This window comes from Oxyura jamaicensis, chromosome 1, assembly GCF_011077185.1.
Source record: "Oxyura jamaicensis isolate SHBP4307 breed ruddy duck chromosome 1, BPBGC_Ojam_1.0, whole genome shotgun sequence".
In the NCBI taxonomy this organism is placed as follows: domain Eukaryota; kingdom Metazoa; phylum Chordata; class Aves; order Anseriformes; family Anatidae; genus Oxyura; species Oxyura jamaicensis.
The window spans coordinates 125,047,960-125,070,173 of record NC_048893.1 but is presented as its reverse complement, the minus strand read 5'-3'; the positions used below and the strand labels follow the sequence as shown (position 1 = coordinate 125,070,173).

The following is a 22,214-nucleotide window of genomic DNA, read 5'->3' as shown; positions in this document are numbered from 1 at the left end:
GGTAGAACAAGAAGCCCTGGCTCGCACTGGAGGTAATGCATCATTTGCATGTCCTATCAACTCAAAGAAAATAGGAAGGAAACTAGAAGATACATATTCTTAGTAAATCCTTGCATTTTGATCTTCCCCCCAGTAGTGAATTAACCATAAAGTGCATTTCAGGTATCTCAACAGTTTCCTCGTTGCTTATTCAAAGCAGTGTAAAATGCAGGGTCCTAATTCAGCTTTTCACTGAAACTTCCAGATTTGTCTCATTTCTCAGCTTTTCATTCTGATCCAGGGTAAACGTAGTGGAAACAGAATCAGAGTGTATGAGCTCAAGGAAGTTGCCACCCAACCACTTGCTTGAGGTTGTAACCCTTTAACAAAATGTACTTTGGTATTTCTGCTTTGCCATGTTACAGAGTTCCTATCCAAAAGGCAAAGTGATAAGAGCAAAAATATAACTTACTTAAAATAGAATTTTGTGTTTTGAAAACGGTCCTCCTCTTCCCTAGTCTCATGGTTCCACCCATATCTCCAGGATTGTGTTCTGGCATGTCAATGACCTTTAGAGAAAAATTGTTTAAACACTGTTTTGTCCAACAAAGAAAGAAAATGCAACAATCACATAAAAGACTGCATAGATTCATAAATTGTAACATCATTGAGTTTTCTTCCAATAAGTTCCAGTTAGAATTTCTCTGGTTTTCCTAATGCTTTATTCTCAGTATTACTGTATACTAGCCCCTTCCTTATCCTTTTCCTTATACTGTTAATTATATACAATATTCTTTCTTACACTAAGAGGCAGAAACAGCTGTCTTGATAAGACAGGGGAAGTTCTCTTTTTCTTTTTTTCTTTTTTTTTTTTTTTGAGAAGGGGAGGGCACAGGGAAGCAGGATGAACAGAAGACAAAACTTGTAACATGACTATAACATTGTTAAAGCAGGGTACTAAAAGAGATGACTTCTACATGTGTGCTATTTCAGATTATATGCATAACTGATTTATCACAGGGAGAAAACTGATGAAACATCCCTCCTAAATCACTTTTGTAAAAGCATTTCTTTTCAGTGGTTCCCAGTGCCAGGACAAGAGGCACTGGGCACAAACTGGAGCACAGGAGGCTCCCTCTGAGCACCAGGCAGCACTTCTGTGCTGTGCAGGTGAGGAGCCCTGGCAGACGATGCCCAGAGAGGCTGTGGGGTCTCCTCCTTGGAGATCTCCAAAAGCCGCCTGGGCCTGGGCAGCCTGCACTGGGTGTCCCTACTTGGGCAGGGCTTGGAGCAGGTGAGCCTAGAGGGCCCTGCCAGCCTCAGCCATGCTGTGATTCTGTTTCTCAGATGGCCTAAGCATCCACAGAATACTGGGTTGCCTCACATGAAGAACATGCTATTTAACATTTAAAAAAGAGGATATGCAAACAATGGTTTTGTGGACTGAAGCAGATAGGTCAAACGGCTGCTTCATGGGTTAAATGAAATCCAAGACAATGGAATTCAGTGGGTGTGAGGAAGAACAGCTTAAGGGAAGGATAGTGTTTAGTTTTACTCAGTCTGAATAATCCTGATGGGTCTCACACCTGTCTTTAGAGAAAGTCTGTCTCACAGAGGTAAAACCATTCAGAATAGTAGAAACGAGCTGAAACTATGACCTACATGCCTGTATTTGCATATACATACTCAGTGAGAAATATGATTGACAAGGAAAGGTTCTAAAAATACAAATATTCACACATCTGGGTAATCTGGAAGTGGATTTTTATTAACCTTAATTTGCCCTCTGGGTGTAATGAAAACAATTTCTGATGATACACTTCATAAAGTGAAGTTATTCAATTTACAAGGGATGGTGGAAAGTGCTTAGCCTTTGGCCTTGTGCCAATGCATTTCAGCTGTGCAATTATCTCTGTATAACCTTATACCTTCAAAATGTTATTTATAAACTATATACTCATTATAAAATGTCATGAGCAGAAGCTGTGATCAAACCAGTAGGATATTACAAATCCTCTAATTACTTCCCAAAAACCCAAAGGTGAGGACTGTGCAGCTTTAAAATAAATAAAAAAAAAGAACAAACTCAAGAAATACTCAAAATAAAATCATTCATTAAATCCATGCTGCTTTAAAAATGACAAGACTGTCTTGTTTATTTCCTTCCACTTACTTTCACTTCTTTTCTGCAATAGTAGACACAAAAAAAAAAAAAAAAAAAAAAAAAAAAAAAAACAGGGCACAAAACAGAAGCAGTTAGATTGTTTACAATGAACTGTGTGTATATGTCAAATACTCTGGCCCTCTGAAACCACACACAAGTTTTCCAGGAGATTTTATTTACTTGCTTATACCCACACTACAGATAATTTTAAACTTGTACTCCTGACTCCCATCAAATGGGGATGAAATGGTCCCAAGCAGCTACCAAATATTTCAATCGCGTGCTTCTCTTCCAATCACAAAAATATAAAAAATCCACTTTAGTGGCTGTTTCATGGGCATTTGCAGTTGACGAGAAAAACACTAAGACTGAAAAAAATTGGAGGCTAAAGTGAAGATTTGACATTCCTTCATTCTCAAAAGGGTATCAAGCACCTAAATGCTGCCCCCTAACCTCAGCTTCAGATTTTTCATCCTAAAAGTTTGCATCAGAATGTCTTGATTTAAATTTGTTAACTGAATCATGGTAATATTGAGGTAATCCCATGTCCCCCAGAGAAATTTATATTTCACCATTTTCTTGCCTTTCATTATTTGCTGACCTATGATCTTCTATCAAAATATTCTGAGAGCAATACCATGAACAGAACTACGGGGATACAATATGGGAGATGATAACTTCTTGAAAGACATTGCTCAACTCAAACTGCTTAATTAAAACACTGGTTCCAATAAGTGGACCTGTCTATGCAGGCCATAGAAAATTTCACTAATTTACTATGTTTAAATGTGTTCTTCAGGAAGATTCAAAACCATCAGTTGTCAAATATAAGTTTCATGCATCTGTGGTGAGGGTCACATAATCAGAAGAGGATCCAACCCTAAAACGTGCATTAATGTCTGCTAAGTCTTAACTGCGATGTATTTGAAGAAATATCGCATTATACAACTGTTCAATCTTGTTTCTATCAATGGCAGATTTTGTACCAATGTAAAAGCCCTACCGAGCTTCAACATCACGCAGCTTACTCTGTATGCATGTTTTGTTACATTATAAACCAGCTCTCATCTTCTCCAAGATTTTTAGGTTTATCATAGTAAGAGAAAAGGCTTCTGATACTAATTTTGTTGTCAGGTGAGGAAAGAAGTTACTTTTGAATTAGTAACACAGGGCTACTCTGACTCTGGATCTTACTTTTTGTTATGTTCTGTGGTTCTGCTCGATGTCAGCAGCTATCAAAGCACAACCCTCCATGTTTATATATTACATGAGTTTGCAAAATGGTCTGTGAAAGCAACTTTCAACGGAGAAGCAACAATGCTGCCCTACAGCCCAAGGATAGTAATAAGCATCAAAAAATCAAATCATATTATGGAAAACTTTGCCATATTTTACAGAATTTATTTGATCAGATAAAAGACAAATCTTGAAGTGGTGGTTACTCTGAATAACTGAATAGATTCTTCAAAGAATCTTCTTATGCTTCCCTCCACAGAATATACATCAGCTGTCATCGTGCATTAGTTCTTTGAAGAGCAGAAAACAGCAAAGAGCAAGAGGCACCACAAGCAAGAGACACCATAAGCAACAAAAAAGCATCAGTAGGGATGGTACAGGAAGAGATAAGGCATTAATTAGGTCTTTTTTACTCAAATCTCTGAAAACTGCTAACACTACAGGGATTTTACAGAGATCACATATTACACACCAGACAGCCAACATGAAACAGATAACAAATCACTGACATCACACAAAGCACATTCTAGATATAAAACAGTCTGATGGATATTAAATCACACTACTGATGAAAAGCAACTTTAACCACCCATGAAATACAATTTTCCTTCAGAAATCTACTGCTTGAATTGTTTAATTGTCATTAGAAAACATATTAAAGCTAATGAGAAAAGTTCAGATGCTCAACATACAGCAACCAAGGCTCTGAAAATCCAACACTTATCACTTTACTAATCACCACAGGACCATCACAGGACCATTAAGTTCTGTCTTTGTTTTGATTCACATCCTGCAATGCCATTTTGAAAAATACATCTACCTTGCTTACCCCTTGGGGAGGGAGCATGAAGGTTTAGGGCTGGGGGGTGGAAAGAAAGGGAAAGAATTGTTTGATTTGAACAACTGCTTGGTAAGTTATTTTTGGAAGTGGGTTTTTAGACTTCTTGCCTTTTTTGTTCTGTTCTTGTCTGGTAAGCAAATGTCATTGCTGAAAAAAATCACTATTCATGTAAGTGCTGATCAGAGCACCAGGAGAAGCCCTGATCCTAAAGATAAACTGAACACTGAAAAGAGGCCCTAAGAATGAGCACATAAGAGATGTGCAGAGGCAAAGGTGACAGGAATAGGGAATACAAAGGCAAGTCCCTGATGAGCAAGGATTTGAAGAAAAAAAAAAAAAAAAAAGAAGAGCAACACAAAACCAAAGACATAACCTAAACTAGAGGACCCGTTCATTTATCAACTCTTGCAATGTTTCTCTGCAGAATTAGTCAATACTTGCTAGATTCAGTCTGATCTGTTTTGGTCACAGTAACTTCACCAGCAAGCAGGTCTAATCACTACAAATGGGAAATATACAGTGGCATTTTAGAAATAATAGTATATATTTTTAAGGAAAAAAAAAATGATGCAATGCTGAATGGTGCTTCCAACTTGGCAAGTAAAGCCGCTCTTCCTTCATTCATACAAAGCCAGGGATTTAACATTTTCAATTACCAAAAGAAGGTGCAAGGTGAACACACCTGCCCAAATCCTTTAGCCCCTTAAAGCTCTCCAGGTTCCAAGCAAATCCCACCACTGCCCACCTATCTTAAGTATTTGGCCCTCTAGGATACAATTAATTGCCATAAAGGTACTTGAAGGTTTCAGAATACTCAGTGCTCTGTTGCTCTGGTTTACTTTTGAAGGAATGTTTGTTTTCAAAAAAATGACAACCATCATGTATAAGATCAAAGCAGAAATCATCAATAGCTGATTCATGCAGCTACACAGAGATCTGAGTAACCAGCTTGAAAAATCCTGTCCTCTGCCTCTTCACAGAACCACAGCACAGTATCCAAACATCCCGTGTTGGGGATGTTTGTTTTAAATTTCTTAAACTTTGGAAACTAATTTACATGACTTCTTTACCCAAGTTATTGTTCTGCTTGCAAGGTTTCCTTTTATCCTGAAAATCTATGTGGCCATCCTGCGGCATGTTATTGCCAACCATTTTCCAGTTTGGACAATCCTCTTTTCCAGAAATTTGTTGTTTCCTATTTTAGGATTAAATAGTTGCCCTAAGGTATTTATTTAATTAAATCCCCAAAAATTCTCTAAGATGGATTCTGCCTGAATAAGCAGAAATTCTGGTACAGAATGTTTTGTAGTATTTTCTTCAGGAAAGAAGTCACAAAAGGTGTACTGCTTTTTCAAACATTGCTCACTCACTCATTACTATAGTGCAGTGAACTGAGAAAGGTAATGGAGATGCTGATATGCAGAGCCTACACAGCTATTGCCTAACAGCATTTCAGAACTCTCTAGTTACGCCAACCACAAGTCCCAGAGCTTAAACACTTAACCAATGCAAGTTTTCAGATTGTTAATGTTAACGAAATGAAAAAGGTTAGACAGTGCTGGCTACAGAAGGATACCAGAGTGCCAGTCATGCCATGCCAGGAAGAGCAGGATTTGCTACAGACTTGAGTAACTGTAAGTGGACGAGTGTTCTCAGACTTTGGACTGGTCCAGTTCACATGACAATTAATGACCGAATGCTCATTGATGTAATTTTGGTATGATCAGGAGGATACCTACAGCTAGGAGAAAGCCTTCCCTCCCTACCACATAAAATTATTCGACAATCAAAACTGTCACTGCATTTGAAGAGGACCTTCAACTGAAATTGCTAGATTAAATTTTGCTCTTACCAAATTCACTTAAATCCACATGAAATATGTCAGAAAAAGGAAGTCAAGAAGCAAGTCTCTCTGAGAGCATTCTGAAGAAGGAGAAAGACCCTAGAGAGGGAGCCAGTCTTGTGTTCTCTTCATCAAACACTCCAGACACGGAGCTGACACAGGGATAATCACACACACAGCCTGAAGCTGGTTAAACAGCAGTATATTTTATGGTCCCGGACTGAGAGACTGATTCTGTCTTACCGGCAACTGCCATGGAAGACTCAGCTCAGAGCAGTGCACTGCCTAAGCCATACAAAGTAGTCAAGGAGATGTGAGATTGTCCTTAGTAGAGACAAAGCACTACATATTATCCACTATTATCCACTATGTTCTGTACTTCCTCTACCCTGAGTTATCCTGTATGATCAGGCTTCCATTCCACTTGCTTCTCGTTTGTTAACAAGGTAGTGTTAGTTAGGATCACTTTGTTAGCAGCAAGCACTGGGCCACAGGAAAAATAGCTTACTTTAGGTACTCACTCCTCTAGACCTTCACCAAGATGAATTTCTAGTATCAACTTCCAGACCATACTCAATAGCATGACCTGTACTCTCCTAGCATTTCTTGAACAAATTCCATTTATCTACCATTAAAAAAAAAAAAAAAATACGTCCTTAGGAAACACGAGGAGAACAAGCAACTGTTTTCCATCCCATTTCACCAGCATAATCCAAACACTTCCAGACTTGCAAGCAAGTAAAATTGCCTGGATTACAACCTCTAATCCTTACCACAGAATGGTGTCACACATCACCCCGATATCCTGTCTATGTTCCAGACCTGCCCAGTGGTTAATTTCGTAATCGATGATCAAGGTCCAGGAACAGAGCCATTTCTTTTAGAAAAAGAGTGTTCGGCAAGCAGAAATTTGTAGATTGCCCTACTTTAGTTTTCATTATGCTTGGAAGGTACTTTTGCCATTGTATAAAACTTCCCTGCTAACTTTTGAGAGGAGAACAAATCCCTAGAAAAGTCCTGGATCAGTTCAAAAGTTTCTTTTGAGCCATCTTGCCACAGCCATTTGTTTCCTTTTTCAGGCCTGCCAAAACCGTCAGGGAGGAACATTTGCCACAGATGTGCTGAAATTATGTACACATGCTAAAATAAAACAGTTATTGCAATAGAAAATAAATACATCTGTGGACTAATTATTACATTTATTGGTGATGGAAAAACATCCTACTGAAAGGATAGCTATTTAAATGGAAAAAAAAAAAAAGAGGTATTGGTTCTTCAATACTGAAAAAGACGAAGTTTTCATGCAAGAGCTCTACTCCCAGATGAAAGTAAAAGGGCAAACACCATCCAGAGGCTGAAATCCATTTCAGTTATAGGAATACAAACATAAACACATCTGGATTTTTTATGGTTTAGCTTCTGTTTTAAAAGAAGCAACTTTATCCTGTCTGTGTTTCGGTCTGATAAATCATTTTTCTTTATCTGACAAAATATGCTTGCCCAAGTTTAACTTCTGAAGTTTAAAATGAATTCACCAATTAGCTTTATTTAAGATATCAATAAACTGAAGTTTTAAACTGAAGAGGAAAAAAAACACATACTATTGCATTGCTTAACACTGCCTTAAGAAATGCCTCATTTAAAACTTCGGAGTAAATGAATGTAAGAGAAAAATAAAAGGATTCTAGGTCCGTAGAGATTTCTGTGCCAGAGATATATAGGAACCAGTCCAATGTCATTCTTTCCAATGAAGTTATTAGGCTTCATACCATGCCCGAATATCAGTAGCAGACCATGAGCACTACTGGTTGATCACCTTTTGAAACAGACACTAGAATTTAAAACCTGACATTGCAACATCAAGAAGAGAATTCTCTGTTAGCTGACCTATATTAGTGTCTCTGGTAGGTATGTGTTTTATGAAAATAAGCTGAATAGAATGAAAAAGCATATATTTACTCAGGAAAACATCCCTATTCTTTTAATTTGCAACTTTAAGAAAAAATAAAAAAACAAAAAAAATAAAAAACACAATCCAAGATCTCCATAAAAAGCAATGCAGTGAGAAAATACACTGAAATGCTTTAAAGACTTAAAGACACTTCTGAGTGAACACGTCAAACTTCTTCTATAAGGTATTTTGTAGGTTGTACATTGTTGCCAAAAAATAAAAATAAATAAACACACCACTGAAGTTATATAGAACTACTGCAGACAATTGTGAAAGTAAATGTTATTCTAGTCCTAGTGCCAAAATCCTGTGACAAATCTAATTAGCTTAACAAGCGCTCAGCTGAGTCCACTCTGCAAAACCACACAACAAAACAATTCAAGCCAACCACTGTAACTTTAATTGAAGCAATTTGTTCCTATGAGCAAGCCTGTTCTCTTCTCAACTCTTCTTTTATACTTCAGCTATAACTTTCTAGAGAAGATAATGAAGGCTAGAGTAAGTCTCAAACTCATTTACAGCATAGTCACACTTCTTATCTTCCATCTCCTTCTTCTTTTCTTTTGTTTCTCTTTGTAAATTTTGAAATAGAATCTCACAAAGTATCATAACTAGAAACAACACTATGCAAGCTACAGCAACTTCTTTCGGAAGGCAAGCAGGATCACTTTCCTGTTTAAACAGCAATTCATATCTACTATGCAGATATTGGAGTATTATATATTCTTCTTTGGAAGCTTCTATTTTAGTTTATTTTTAAAATAAAGTGAAAGTCATTGTTTACAAGTCATGCCTCCACCCAGTAACATTCTGCTGCTCATAATAAAACCACACAAAATGAAAGAGCTTATGGAACTGAAGTTGGCTGCCCCATTACCTAGTGGTAATGGGGCAGCCATTTACTTAATTTACCAATTTCCCATTTACTTAATTTACCAATCTGAGAGATTCTAATAGTGATAATCTTATGGACTAATAGCAGAATAGACAGGGAATTTTTTGGCAGAAAGCCTCTGGAACAGTCACTGCAATTTTATCTACTCCTATTCCTGTCTTCCACGGGATGCCTGAGACGATACACGTACCTTGGCCTATCTAGTCTCTGATGTCTGTAACTCTCCCAAAGTTACAGAGAACAATCTGAATGCTGGATATACCATTAGTCATATAGAACAGACGTCTAGTCCCCTGGAAAGCTCTCCAGCAATGAGTAACGTGATTTTCTTTCCCACCCGCCATGAAGGGAAGAGCAGCAGTGCAGATTACCTCCAGGAGTTGTTATCCTCCTTACCACAAATACACCGTAACCTTTCTCATACCAGCTGGAGAACTGGAAGAACTAAAGCAACTGCTGCATCTCATATAAAGGTAATCAAGACACTCACTTCTAATTCTCAGATTTTCTAAGAATATTGTGAACTACGATAGAACCAAAAGAAGAAGAGAGCATTAGGAGATCATTTCAAAGATACAACTTTGTGAGTTAGATTATCTCAGAAAAGAAAAAAAGTACCCTGGCATTTTCATTACTGTGTATACAACAACTGTACACATCTCATCAGTTTCAGAAAACTGAAAGGAATGATATATATATTAACCTCACAGCAAAGATAAATTACCTTAATTACACCTGCCAGCCACTTCAGGGATGCTTCAAGTCACACGCTCTGCATTACATTTAATTATTTCCTGTTTCCACTCAGAGAAGTTTCATCTGTCCAAAGATCATCTTGCCTTGAAGAATCTTAACTCTGGAAGATGATTTATGACCTACAATCCAAATCCCTTTTACTTCAAGCTGAAGCCATTATGTCTTCCTTCTGAGCAGGATCCTTCCTGTCTTGCCTTGTCTGTTCTGCCTCCTCCAAAAATCTGATAAAGATCATTGTGCAGATCTCAACGTAGTTCTGCACTCCTTGTCAGCCTTCTCTTATTATGTTAACTTCCTTGCCCTCAACATAAAATGACAAAAATTCCTTGGAATATTGCTTTCTTTAATTGCGTCTACACAGGTATCTGGGGTCAAGTTCTGCATTTAAAAAAGACGACTGGCTTGACCAGTTGCATCTATGCCATCTACCCCAGGAGAGCTCAAATGTCCATCAATTCCTCCCACCACAAGGCACCTGTGAGGACCACTGGAATGCCTGAATTCGACTGTGGGCTCCAGCCTGGAGTTAACGTGACAGTACAGACATACCTCTGCACTTCTAGTTTGCTAACAGATCGCATAACCAAAAGAATTACAAATCTACATATTCATTTTTAGAGATGAACATAGAACACACTACAAAAAAATAAAATCCACCTCAGATAAGAAAAGTATGAGAAAATAAGACAAGAAAAAAAGGGAAGAAAGAAGCAAAGAGGATGTGTGCATACATGTGGAGAACTCTTAGCAAAAAGGCCAGAGAGGAGAAATGGATCTTTAGATCATTTCTCATTTAGCAACTACATGGTGAAAGCCTACCGGAAGCATTGTACCTATATTGTTTCAAAGAAAGTAACATCTAGAGAGTAATATCACCTTTACGCTGCCACAAATCAAGCAGGTATTTAATTAGCATGACATCAGGTGAACACACCCAAAATAATTCAGACACCCTCTGTGAAAAGTGTGGGTGGCAGGCTACAGATCACTGCAGCAGATAATGCAACAGTCCCCTCAAAAACTACGCAAAAAATGTTTACGAAGCAACCAGCAAAAGAACGCCAGTATTGCCACACAGCAGAAGCTGCAGGCTGTGTCACCAGCTGGCACAGGACGGGACACAAGGTGCAGCCAGTACAGCGGGTAACTCACATACAAAGGAACACAGAGCTGCTAAACCTCTCACATCAAAGCAATCCTGCATTTAATGGTGCCCATATGAAAATCATTTTTATCCTTCACCTGCACCTCTAATAGCTTGTGTCTATGATGGCAGAATGAAAAGTCAGAGAGCACATGAAAAATGTTAAGTTAAAATGCATAGGTCTACAATGAGCCGCTATGGAAACCACTGTGAGTAGAGTTCTGTTGTTCGCTACCTTACTGCACATTATCTTATTACCACATACAAGTCAAGGACGGCAGGCAAATATGTACAGAATTAAGTCTTCCCTTCTGGGTAACCTTCTTGTCTCCTTCTACCTCACTTTCAGCAGAAAAATTTACTGGGGAGGAGGGAAGGGTAGGTATTTATTAAAAGGAAAACCTTGGCTAATAGTTTTTTGTTGTTGTTCTTATTAATTAAAATTATATAGTTACAAACATAATGAATAGACCACTCACATCTCATTAAATCCACCCTCCAATAAAACTATGTAACTGACTTGAATTCCTCAATTTTTTTCTTCCCCTTGCACCCTTTGGCATATGTTCAGTTCCAGTTCTCACTCCCAGATGTCTGCAAAGCTGTTACAAAAGTGATGGAAGTTCTCAGCTGCTGCGTAAAACATCTCTTTTGTAGGCATCAAGCCACTTCACAAAGACAAGGATGTTTCATTATCTCTTCAGTATATGAAAAAAATAAGAGAGATTAAGTGACTTGTTTAACCTAGTAGAAGCAGAAACCAGCACTTCTGAGATACTTAATCTTATTCCTACATTTTAGAAACAAGGCCACTACTGATATCTCCCTACTGTAAAAACCAACAGATTCCCAGGCGAGCCTCTTAACAGTTCACAAATATATTCATCAGTTCATTCTTGGCTCTAAAAGGAAAGCAGGGTTCTTCCCTTTTAATTTTTTTTTAATCTCAAATAAGTGTCTTCTCAGTGTCACTTGCCACTCAAACTTCAGGATTTGCTGAGTTGACAAGGACATGGTGGAATGAAAAAGAAATTAAATCAAGTCCCTAATGAAAGAACTTCTAGAATCTGTTTCAGTTGCTTGCTTAAGTGCTGGCTTTCTAACGCCCCCAAAAGACAGAGATGATTAAATTTGTCTTGTCACTTAAGATCCAGCTCAGGCCACACACAGAAAAAGCAGGTAAGTTAGCTGAGAAGGTGTTAATGTAAATATATCCAACACATAATGGGGCTAATGATAATAAATTTCAAAAACATTGATTTATTTCATCTTGCAGAATTCATACTGTTTTTGTTACCATCACTTACAGGAAAAGAACACAAGCTTTGCAAGAAGGTTTATCTGATTATTTAAAATGGATTATACTGAGAAAGTTTCGAATACTTTTTTTTTGCCACAAGGAAAAAAAAAAAAAGTTTTGCACAGAGTCAAGCTGTGCAAGAAAGCAATGGTTGCTGATCTGTTATTTGCAGACACAGCATGTCTGCTGTGATTTGTCAAAACTTATTTTTCAGTTTACAGATTGAGCAATACTGAGGTTTTCGTATTTTTGCCAGGCTCTTGGGCAACTGTTGGGCTTCCTTTTCATCAGTGAAGACCAATGCTAACAGTTTCATGGCAAGTTAATCTCCAAACCCTATGCAGGCTGTCTGTAATTAGCCAGGCCAAATGATAATCCCAATGGAAGCCACAGCTAATTAAAGCTATATTATATTTTAGCCACAACAAATAACCACCGAGAGCTTTTATACATAAATTTTCATTATTTTCAAGTGTATAATTCCACATTCTTCATAGCTACATTTTAGGGCTTTTTAATTGTAGGATGCAATGGAAAAGAGAAGGCAAGTGTGCAGAGATGGGGGGAAAAAATCATCTTTACTAATGTCTCAGAGGAAAACCAATGTTTCTCCTTTTTTTGATGCTATGCCTGTTCTGAAATACACAACATGCACAGGTATCTTTGGTTTACATAGGTCTGTTCCAAACTGATCCTAACCTTAAGGCCTAGCTCCGTTTTACACTTGGTGCACACCCTTACAAACTAAAGGCACTTAAAACTTTCTTATAGAATTGTCTCCATTCTTGGTTCCAAATCCGAGGAGTTACCTTTAAGAAGTTAAGAAAATTTAGTTCAAGAAGCTAAGAAAATATTTAAAGCTGTATTTTGTTACAGAAAAGCTGTGAAATTCCTCATGTTATTGGTGAGAAGGAAAAATCTTTCTGTGTTGAAGGCAAGACTAGTCACCAACCAAAAATAAATGAAATTGGCTGTGATGTTGAATCTTAAATTTGACTCAATTAATAGTTAGGTTCTTCACTGGCACAACTTACAAATGAGTTACGACTGACATCAATAACTTTTTAAATTCAGTTTATAATAAAATGCAAATCTACCTCTTTGAAATTCTGTTTTACAATTTATAAAAACTGCTCATTTCATGCATTTGCGTAAAGTGAGAACTTCCAAAATACTACTGCTGATATGTACTGAACTTACCATAATTTGGCCTTGACTGAATTATTATTTTAAATAACACTAAAATTAAGCTAGATTATCCACTCTTGACTATAATTAAGCATTATCCACTCTTGACTATAGTTTTTGTATAGATATACATATGTCAATAGGCCATAATCACAAATACAATATTTAGACACCTGCTTAGTATTCTTAGACAATAGCTACTCTTACCATAAGCCTGGTTAATGATTTAAGCTTTGTTTTTCCTCATGTCCTAGGGTAACACTCGACTTGGTGTGGTGGTTTTACTCGGGTGGGTGGCCAAGCTCCACCACAACCGCTCTCTCACTCCCCCTCCTCAAAGAGGAACAGGGAGAAAATATGATGAAAAGGGCTCGAGGGTTGAGATAAGGACAGGGAGATCACGCAGTAATTATTGTGACGGGCAAAACAGACTCAGCATAGGGAGATAGTAAGATTTATTGCCTATTACTAACAAGCTAGAGAAGCGAGAAACAAAGGAAAGAAACAAAAAGCACCTTCCCCTCCATCCAACCTCTTCCACCTCCTCCCCCCGAGCGGTGCAGGGGAACGGAAGAATGGGGGTTATGGTCAGTCTATAGCGCTTTGCCGCCGCTCCTTCTCGGTCACTCTCGTCCCCTGTGCTGTGGGGTCCCTCCCACGGGATGCAGTCCTTACTGAACTGATCTGGCATGGGCTGCACACAGGCAGCAGCTCTTCAAGAACTGCTCCAGATATGGGTCTGTACCACAGGGTCCATCCTTCAGGAGCAAACTGCTCCAACCTGGGTCCCCCACGGGCAGCAGCTCCTGCCAGGTCACCTGCTCCTGCGTGGACTCCTTCTCCAAGGCCTACAGGTCCAGCCCGGAATCTGCTCTGGCAGGGGTCTTCCACAGGCTGCAATCTCCGTCGGTGCAGGTCCACCTGCTCCACCGTGGTCTCCTCCACGGGCTGCAGCGTGGAACCCTGCTCCACCGTGGTACTCCACGGGCTGCAGGGGGACAGCCTGCTTCACCATGGGCATCACCACAGGCTGCAGGGGACTTCTGCTCCGGTGCCTGGAGCACCTCTCCCCCTCCTTCTTCACTGACCTTGGCGCCTACAAGGCCGTTCCTCACTCCTCTCACTCTCCCAGCTGCTGTGTGGTGCAGCGTGTTTTTTTTTCCCTGTCTTAGATATGCTCTCACAGCGGTGCAAAACAACATCACTTATTGGCTCAGCTCTGGTGAGCAGTGGGGCCCTTACCAAACATGGGGCAGCTTCTAGATCCTTCTCACAGAAGCCACCCCTACGGTCCCCTGCTACCAAAACATTGCCACCTTAACTCACAACACTTGGTCAAAATGGAGAGGGGAAAAAATAATAATAATAAAAATAAAAATAAAATCTCTAGCAGCCTTTTGCTTCCATTGTCCCAAATTCTCCTAACAGAGATGACAAGCAGAGTTATTTGTAGCAATTTATTTAGAGAGCTTTTTGACAATCTTCCCTTGGAAAGGTATCAGTGAATATCTATTATATCTACAAGTTATTCCACTGTAGTGCTAACAAATGAGAGATTTGTATGCCAAAGGTAAAGCCATTACTTTATAATATCATTTTTATTATGTTTCACACTGGTAATGAAAATACCAAACATATCCCAGAATATAACCAATAATCTTACTAATGTTAGGCATTAGTAAGATTAGTTGAGATTCTCCCTCTCTGAATCAAATGGAGAGTCTACGGTTCTTACCACTGCCTAGTCACCTATGCTATTTATTTATTTTTTATAATATTATAATTATAATATTTATTTGTTTAATATTTAAATAATAATGTAATGAATATTTATCATAATTGTAATATTTATAATATTTATTTTATGCTATTTATGCACCTATGCTATTTACGTCTCTGCGTCTGCGTTTTGTGCTGCTGAGTGGCCATGACAGTGAGGCTGACTTGGTTGTTCTAACAAGGGTGCTGAAGGCACAGAAACCGAACATAGATTTAGAGGTGGCTACGAGAGAAGCCTTATATAAAATTACCTTCATTTCTGTCTCTCTTAAGAGCACCTAACACAGTTGCTGACGTTTTCCCCAAATGCACTCAATCCTGCAGGAAAGTGCTTGTTTCCTAGGGCAAGCACCTTTACTGAAGCACCGTAGTAATGTCTCAGAAATTCCCTTCTGCTTCAGCAGCAATCCCAGAATAGCTGCAACAGGGTCACAGTGCCCCAAAGGCTCCTTGTAGCAAAATTCTGTTAAAGAGACTTTGGTGTCTTACTTCCAGGGCCTTGAACATTTTAACTGTGCTGAGGGCCCATTGTCCCTGCCCGGTGTACAAGGACATCCAGGCATCCTGTTCAACAGTACACACTGCCACATGTGGTCAAAAATTCAGAGTTCTCATTCTCCCAGCTCCTGATCTTTAATAAAAAAGTCAAAATAGTTTTAGAAAGAGAAGCCAGAACCCAAGATTCCCCATTCTTGGCGCATGCACACAAACAAAATCAAGAGTAACCTACCATGTTAATATACAAAATGCCATCTTGAGTTATTGGCTTGTTTTGAAAACAAGCATCATTAACTCATATCAGGCCCCTTTTCAAGGCATATCAGATAAGATGCAAGAATACATATTGGATAAGGCCCTTCCAGGATCGAGACAATCAGATGTGTAATTTCTGACTCACTATTGGGATTGTGCTGGACTATTATGTTCACAGACAGCAGTCCTGGACTTTCATGAAAGCAGAATGTAGATATCTCTAAACAAGAAAGAAGCTGGACAAAGGAGCTCCTTACTAGTATCTTTCCTGCTTTGGGATTTAGACATCTCAGTTCCAAGTGATTCCAACATTACATGACCATGTTGTTTATTAAAGAGCACCTCTAGGCCTCTTTTGAACAGTCTGTCCATCAGGTTTTGCACTGATGAGAGCAATAACACTTTTGAAAAAACCACTGAACCTGATCCTACCTTACTTCATCAACTTCATGTTCACAATGAGGCAGGGTTCTAAGATACAACTGAAACATCCAGAGAGCTCAGGAACCTGCAAGGCCAGACAACAGCTGAGAGAAGACAATCTCACCAGGAACATAAAGAACTTTCTAATGCCACTTGTACAGCATTTGCTTACTTATACTTACCTAACTTTGCCCTATCTGAAACTCAACAAAATGTTACTCCTTGGTAAACCCACATGTGCCTTGCTGAAATGCACATGTATGCATTTTTGAGCACTCTCAAATTCAAAAAAACAAATTTGTTTAGGAAGGAACAAATAAATCTATTTACCAATTACACTAACTGTAAATTTCAGGTGTAGCATATTTATAAACAGGAGCCTTATTGCACTGCTACATGAGCTAAGGCTCAGAAGATGGAAGGATAAAACCCCTTCCTGAAATACATTCTCTGTCAAAACTGTCTCATGTAGCATGGAGTATCTGTATCACAGGGAGCTTCTGCGATACCATTATTTGTCTGCCAGATGTGTATATATGACAACAGAAGCTGACACATATAGCTACAATGAATAACACCACCAATTTAGAGCTGACTACAAACAATGCATCATATTAAATTATTCATCCCTGTAGCAGCCCCACCCAGTCCTGTTTAAGGAGACACTTTGAGCATCTTATGAGGTATAGTTACAGTATAACAAGGATAACCCATATAGTTCGAGTTTCATTTGTGAGATGAGACAGCCCTTTTACACGTCACCACTTAAAACCTGACAACAATAGAAATTTTAACATAAGGAATGCATCACTTGTGACACATAAAGGATTTAACAACCTATCTTCAACTTGCATATAACAGTGTCATACCTCAGAGCAATGACAGGTTCACTACAATGACTGTAGTGCAGCTCTCTGAACTTCTCACACAAAATTATTTAATAATTTTCAGAAAATTTGTTAACTGGATGCTCCTTATCTCCTAGCCTGTCCTTTCTCTTTTTTCATGACCGTAAGACCTCATGGCACTGGCAACATTAGAAAGTTCTACCACAACTCCCCACATTTACACTAGAATTAGCTCTCACCTCTACCAACACACACCTTGAGAAAGGTCCTATGTGTAGACTACCAGCACTCCAGCTTTTAACCCTTTTATTTTTGCAGGTGGTGCAAGAATGGCTGGAGATAACTGACCAAACAGAGGACTTTGATCTAACGACTGATGCCTGGAAGCTCAAGATGATGCACAAGCTGTATACAAGCAGAAGCAACTGAATACTAAGCACATTAACAACCCCTACTCTTTCTTTCCATATGTACAACATTCACAAACATATGCTCTCAGTTATAGCCAACTTCACCTTGACAGTAGACATTTCTATACTGCAGGCAGGCTGCAACACAGGCCTCAGAGAGTCCTCAGATAGCTCTTAATTCATCAGGACTCACATGCAAGTAACAGTGGTGATAGTACTCAAAAATACACCTGGGAAACTGGAAAAATACTGGATGGGTAGGGTGTTAACCCATCAGCAGAGGATTAAACAGGATGACTGAGACAGTTGTTGCCCCCAGGTGACAGCAGCCCCACCTCTCTGGCACAGGCACTGTCCCTTCCAGCAGTGTCAGTGGCATGGAAATCTACTCAAAGACTAACCCACTTTATAGTCCAGCATGTTAAGGTAAACAAGGTGCACAGATTCACATGCCATTCAGCCATCAACAGTGGAAAAAAGGATGTGACACAGACAAAAAATGATAGCACCTGAGTTACCACTCTACTTAATCCATAATTAAACATGCATCAAGATCTTGTGACCATGATACCATAAGCTCCACCACTCCTACCACTAGCAGCAGTGCCCACACTTCAGCCATCCCTGCAGCTAATATTCTCTTACTCTCCAACATGACTGGAATTGCTTGCTTCAAATATGCCAGTAAAACAGTTTACCAGGGCAACACACAGCAACAGCCAATTTTGGGTGAACTTTGAAATCTGCAGACACCCTCACAGAAAGTGAAACAGTTATCACAGGGACATGTGTGATGTGCATCCCTAAAAAGATTGATACCACATGATCAGCTCAGGTTTTGTTTTTGTTTTTGTTTTTTTTTTTTGCTAATGGCCTTGTATCTAAACTACAATAAAAATGTCAATTCCAAAAGGATACAGCGCTTGCTAACACGACTTCTCTAGTCCAGAGCAAACCCAGCTGAATTATGCCATAAACTGCAGGAACAATATATATGCATATACCCAAGAAAGAGCAGCAAAACATTGTAACCAAATCTGGAAAGCTGTTTCTACACTGGGAGTCAGCTTGCACAGACAGCTGCCTGCTAGTCACACATCACCTAATAGTGGCAACAGTAACACACTTGAACTTTTGTTCAAATTCTTGGATAGTGAGCACAATTCCTTTCCTCTGGACAGCATTCTGCAAATGCTGGGTGGCACTGGATAAACTCTGTACTTATTTCAGAACAGCAATTATGTTGTACAAAGTGGTCTTGTAGAGAATCAGCGGGGGTCTGTCAAACTGAGCTCTGTTACCATTTTGATACAGAGCTCAGACAGACATACCACATAAATCATTGGAGGGAACGGTCAGTCTGAGGGAGGACAAAGAGGTGGGAGATCAAACTACAAGTCCCAACTCTTCCTCTCTGTCATTCAGATTACCCCTTACAGATTACAGTACCTTGTGAATAAAACTGATCTGAGGAGAGTGGATTCATCCCAAGATTCAGCTACAACTTCTGCATAACTCTTAAGTGGGTCACTACATTTCCAGACATCAGTCCCTCACTGTCATGGGTAGATGCTTCAGTAAAACTGGTTATGCTATTTTGCAATCAGGTCTTCTTCCTTAATGAACCCTTAACAGGTTAACAAGGCTAATGTGCTGAATTCCTTGAGTTGTTATCCCTCGAAATACAATTCTGCTTCCATACTACTAAGCAACTTACCACTACATCTTCAAGACTGGTGACAGCAGAGTGCCTGTGGCACAAGTAAAGACAAGCCATTTGAAATTTAAAGGAATTTTGCAAATACTGTAATGTCAACAATACCAGGCACTAGATGATCTTTACAGTCTCTTCCAACCCAAGCCATTCTATGATTCTGTGATGATAATACACATTAGGCACATCAGGTTCCTGACACTGCTTCTGAAAGGGACAAAGTGTTGCAAGGCTACTACATGCAGGAGCTATAAGCAAGCTAAATTAGCAGAAGGGAAGTGAGAGCATTAGCAGATCACCTGGTAACTCACTACTGTTAAAATTTCATCGTCTACCAAAAGATAAGAACAAGATGGAAGGAGAAAGAAATATGTTTTTTATTTTGTTCAGGAAAAGAAGCAATTAAAAAGAAAATGGATTCTATTTTATTGTCATGCACTAGCTTAGAGTTCATGGCTCAGTTTGGTGTATGGGACTGTCCTAATCCATACAACACATTATAGACTCACAGACTTACTTGCACTGATACCATCATCTACAGTGGCAGCAGTAGAAGTTCTGCTAGTGAGGACAGCAACAGCTACTGACTTTCTGTTGAGTCAAGAATCAAACAGGAGAACGTGTGTTTCCAGCTTCATCTCTCAGTTGGACAGACGCAGACTGGGGGATGCCTGACCCCAGTTCTCTAACCTTCAAGCTAACACCAGACTTTTCTGCTGAATTTGAAAACAATATATATGTCCTCCCCACAACAAGCTTCGAATAAAGCAACAAGGAACTTGACAAAGTCTTCTACTATGAAACACTGTAGCCTGCTACCTTCCTGCAAAATTACATACAGGCTCCCACCATCAACCAAGTGCTTCAGGCACTATTTTAAACTGCAACACCATGAGCACCCATTCAGAGTAGTAAACAATCCCTATAGCTTCCAACACATCATCCTGAGGAGGACATAAACCAACTGGAGAAAACCAAGAGAAGATGAGTAGATCTAAGAAGGACTCCCAAAGGAAGACTAAACTAGCAAGGATTTCTGAACAAGATAAAAAAAAAGGGGGGGGGGGAATTTCTCTATGTTAAACACCTTTTTAGGAACATAGACAATGGTCTGTTTTCCCTATTTGTAGGGTTTAAGTGCAGCAAGGCACTCAGACATCATCCTATGTCTTATTGGATGGTTAGATATTGTCTGATAATAAAGATAAGCAACAAAGCTTACCCATATGCCTGCAGTTTCAAAAAAAATGCTCCCCCAGCAAATCCATCTTCTACAGACCCACAAAGCTCTTGGTTCAGGAGACCTATACAATTTTCTCAGCAAGTGATGCTCCAGGTAAAAGATCTAGTCAGCAGGCACAGAGCTAAACACCAAAACCCAACAACAGTAGACATCAGGTAGATTGGAAATCACAGCCAGAGCCATCAGCTCATCACACTATCCAGAAACAGCATCAGTACTTCACTCAATATTGGGCTGTGAAGCATCAGCCTCTGGGGCAGTACATCACTCAAACATGCCCCACAGACCATCAGCTGAATGTGGTTTCAGAACCTGCTGAATACAATACTCAGTTGTGCTCCCCAAAAGGAACAATTTTTCAGTACCTTAGATTCAACTTTCCCATTAAGAATGGCTCATTCTTTTTCCATTCACATCATGGGGTATTTGGATTCTTAATACTGGCTAAATTTCATCCGAGAGCACATTCATTGTTCTCCTATACTAAGAAATAGCACAAGATTTGGAGAATAGGCTCTGGCATTGGTCATCATCAACTCATAAAAAGGGCAAACGTCTTCTTCATGTTTCATATATGTTTAAATCTATTTAAAAACAATTTTATTTTTAGAATTTCCAAAAGTCTGTTTTAAGAACAAATGCAATACGTATCCCCACAGAAGCCTTTTTCAGGCTGCTTTGGGTGTGATATGTCTTGCACAAACTGAAGAGAATAAAACTCCAGGATGGCCTAGGACACCTATACCAAGTGCAGCAGTAGATACTGATGGTGGCCCATTTCAGAAATTAAAAAAAAAAATTAGTCATTTATACTGCTAAGGTACCCTATTCCTATGACTATTGAAAACACAATAGAACTACTGCACTGACTCAATGACAAACACTAGTTTCATAATCGGGGTGGAGCATGCAAGCAACTATAAAGGTAGCCGCAGTCTGAGACTCTCACTTGTGCTGGATACTTTTGGAGGGTCTGGATTTTGAGAGCGGTAAGAAAGACCTAAACACCTTGGGTGTTTCAGATCTTTGAATCTAATTTAAATTTTTTCCCCATAAGAGTTAAGCCAGTTTTACAGAAATATATATATATATATATCTTTTAATCTAGGTTAAGTATTGATGATTTTTTATGTTTAGTAAACCAACAAACTGGGTGTCAGATGTATTTTTTTAAAAAAATATTTTGATATTTAGGATTAATATTGTCTGCTTTTTTTCCAGTTATTCTGCAAGACAACATCTGAGAAACATGGAACATTTACTCAACGATAACCTTCTGAAATATTTTACCCAATATGCTTTAATGGAAGGTAGCACCTCTGCACTGTCCATTGGTGGGTTGAAAAATCTGCTTCAGAATCAATTTGCACAGTACCTGAAGGTAAGTCTCACTCTTGTTATGTTCATTGTACTTCCTATGAAATAGATAGGAAAAAGGAGATTCTTTTGCAAGTATCTTTTGAAAGGCAGATTAAGTGCCCAAATGGTTTCACAAACTCCATAAATAATCCTTAAGGGTTGGTTTATGAAACTTTATTCACATTAATAAACAGTAGTTCCAAACAGATAACTGTGTAGGGAGTTTACAACAAAGTCCTATGAAATAAAATGTAAAAATCTAAGGTTTTATGTAATCCAATTTTAACCTAGAATACCGCATATGAGTCTTATAAAATATGTTTTGTTTCAGTCTAAATAATGTATTTTCAATCTAGAAAATATATAGAAAAATCTGTAAGTTAAGAAA

The 22,214-nt window shown here is 38.9% G+C and overlaps 1 protein-coding gene across 1 annotated transcript in view; it reads right to left on the bottom strand.

The window, feature by feature from the left end:
• The window catches only part of CTPS2 (CTP synthase 2), a 70,609-nt gene that overhangs the window by 18,300 nt on the left and 30,095 nt on the right, over positions 1 to 22,214 (bottom strand). Inside the window, exon 12 of the mRNA XM_035334154.1 lies at positions 452 to 548. Coding sequence (XP_035190045.1) covers positions 452 to 548 — 97 coding nt within the window. The remainder of the gene's footprint in view (positions 1 to 451; positions 549 to 22,214) is intronic.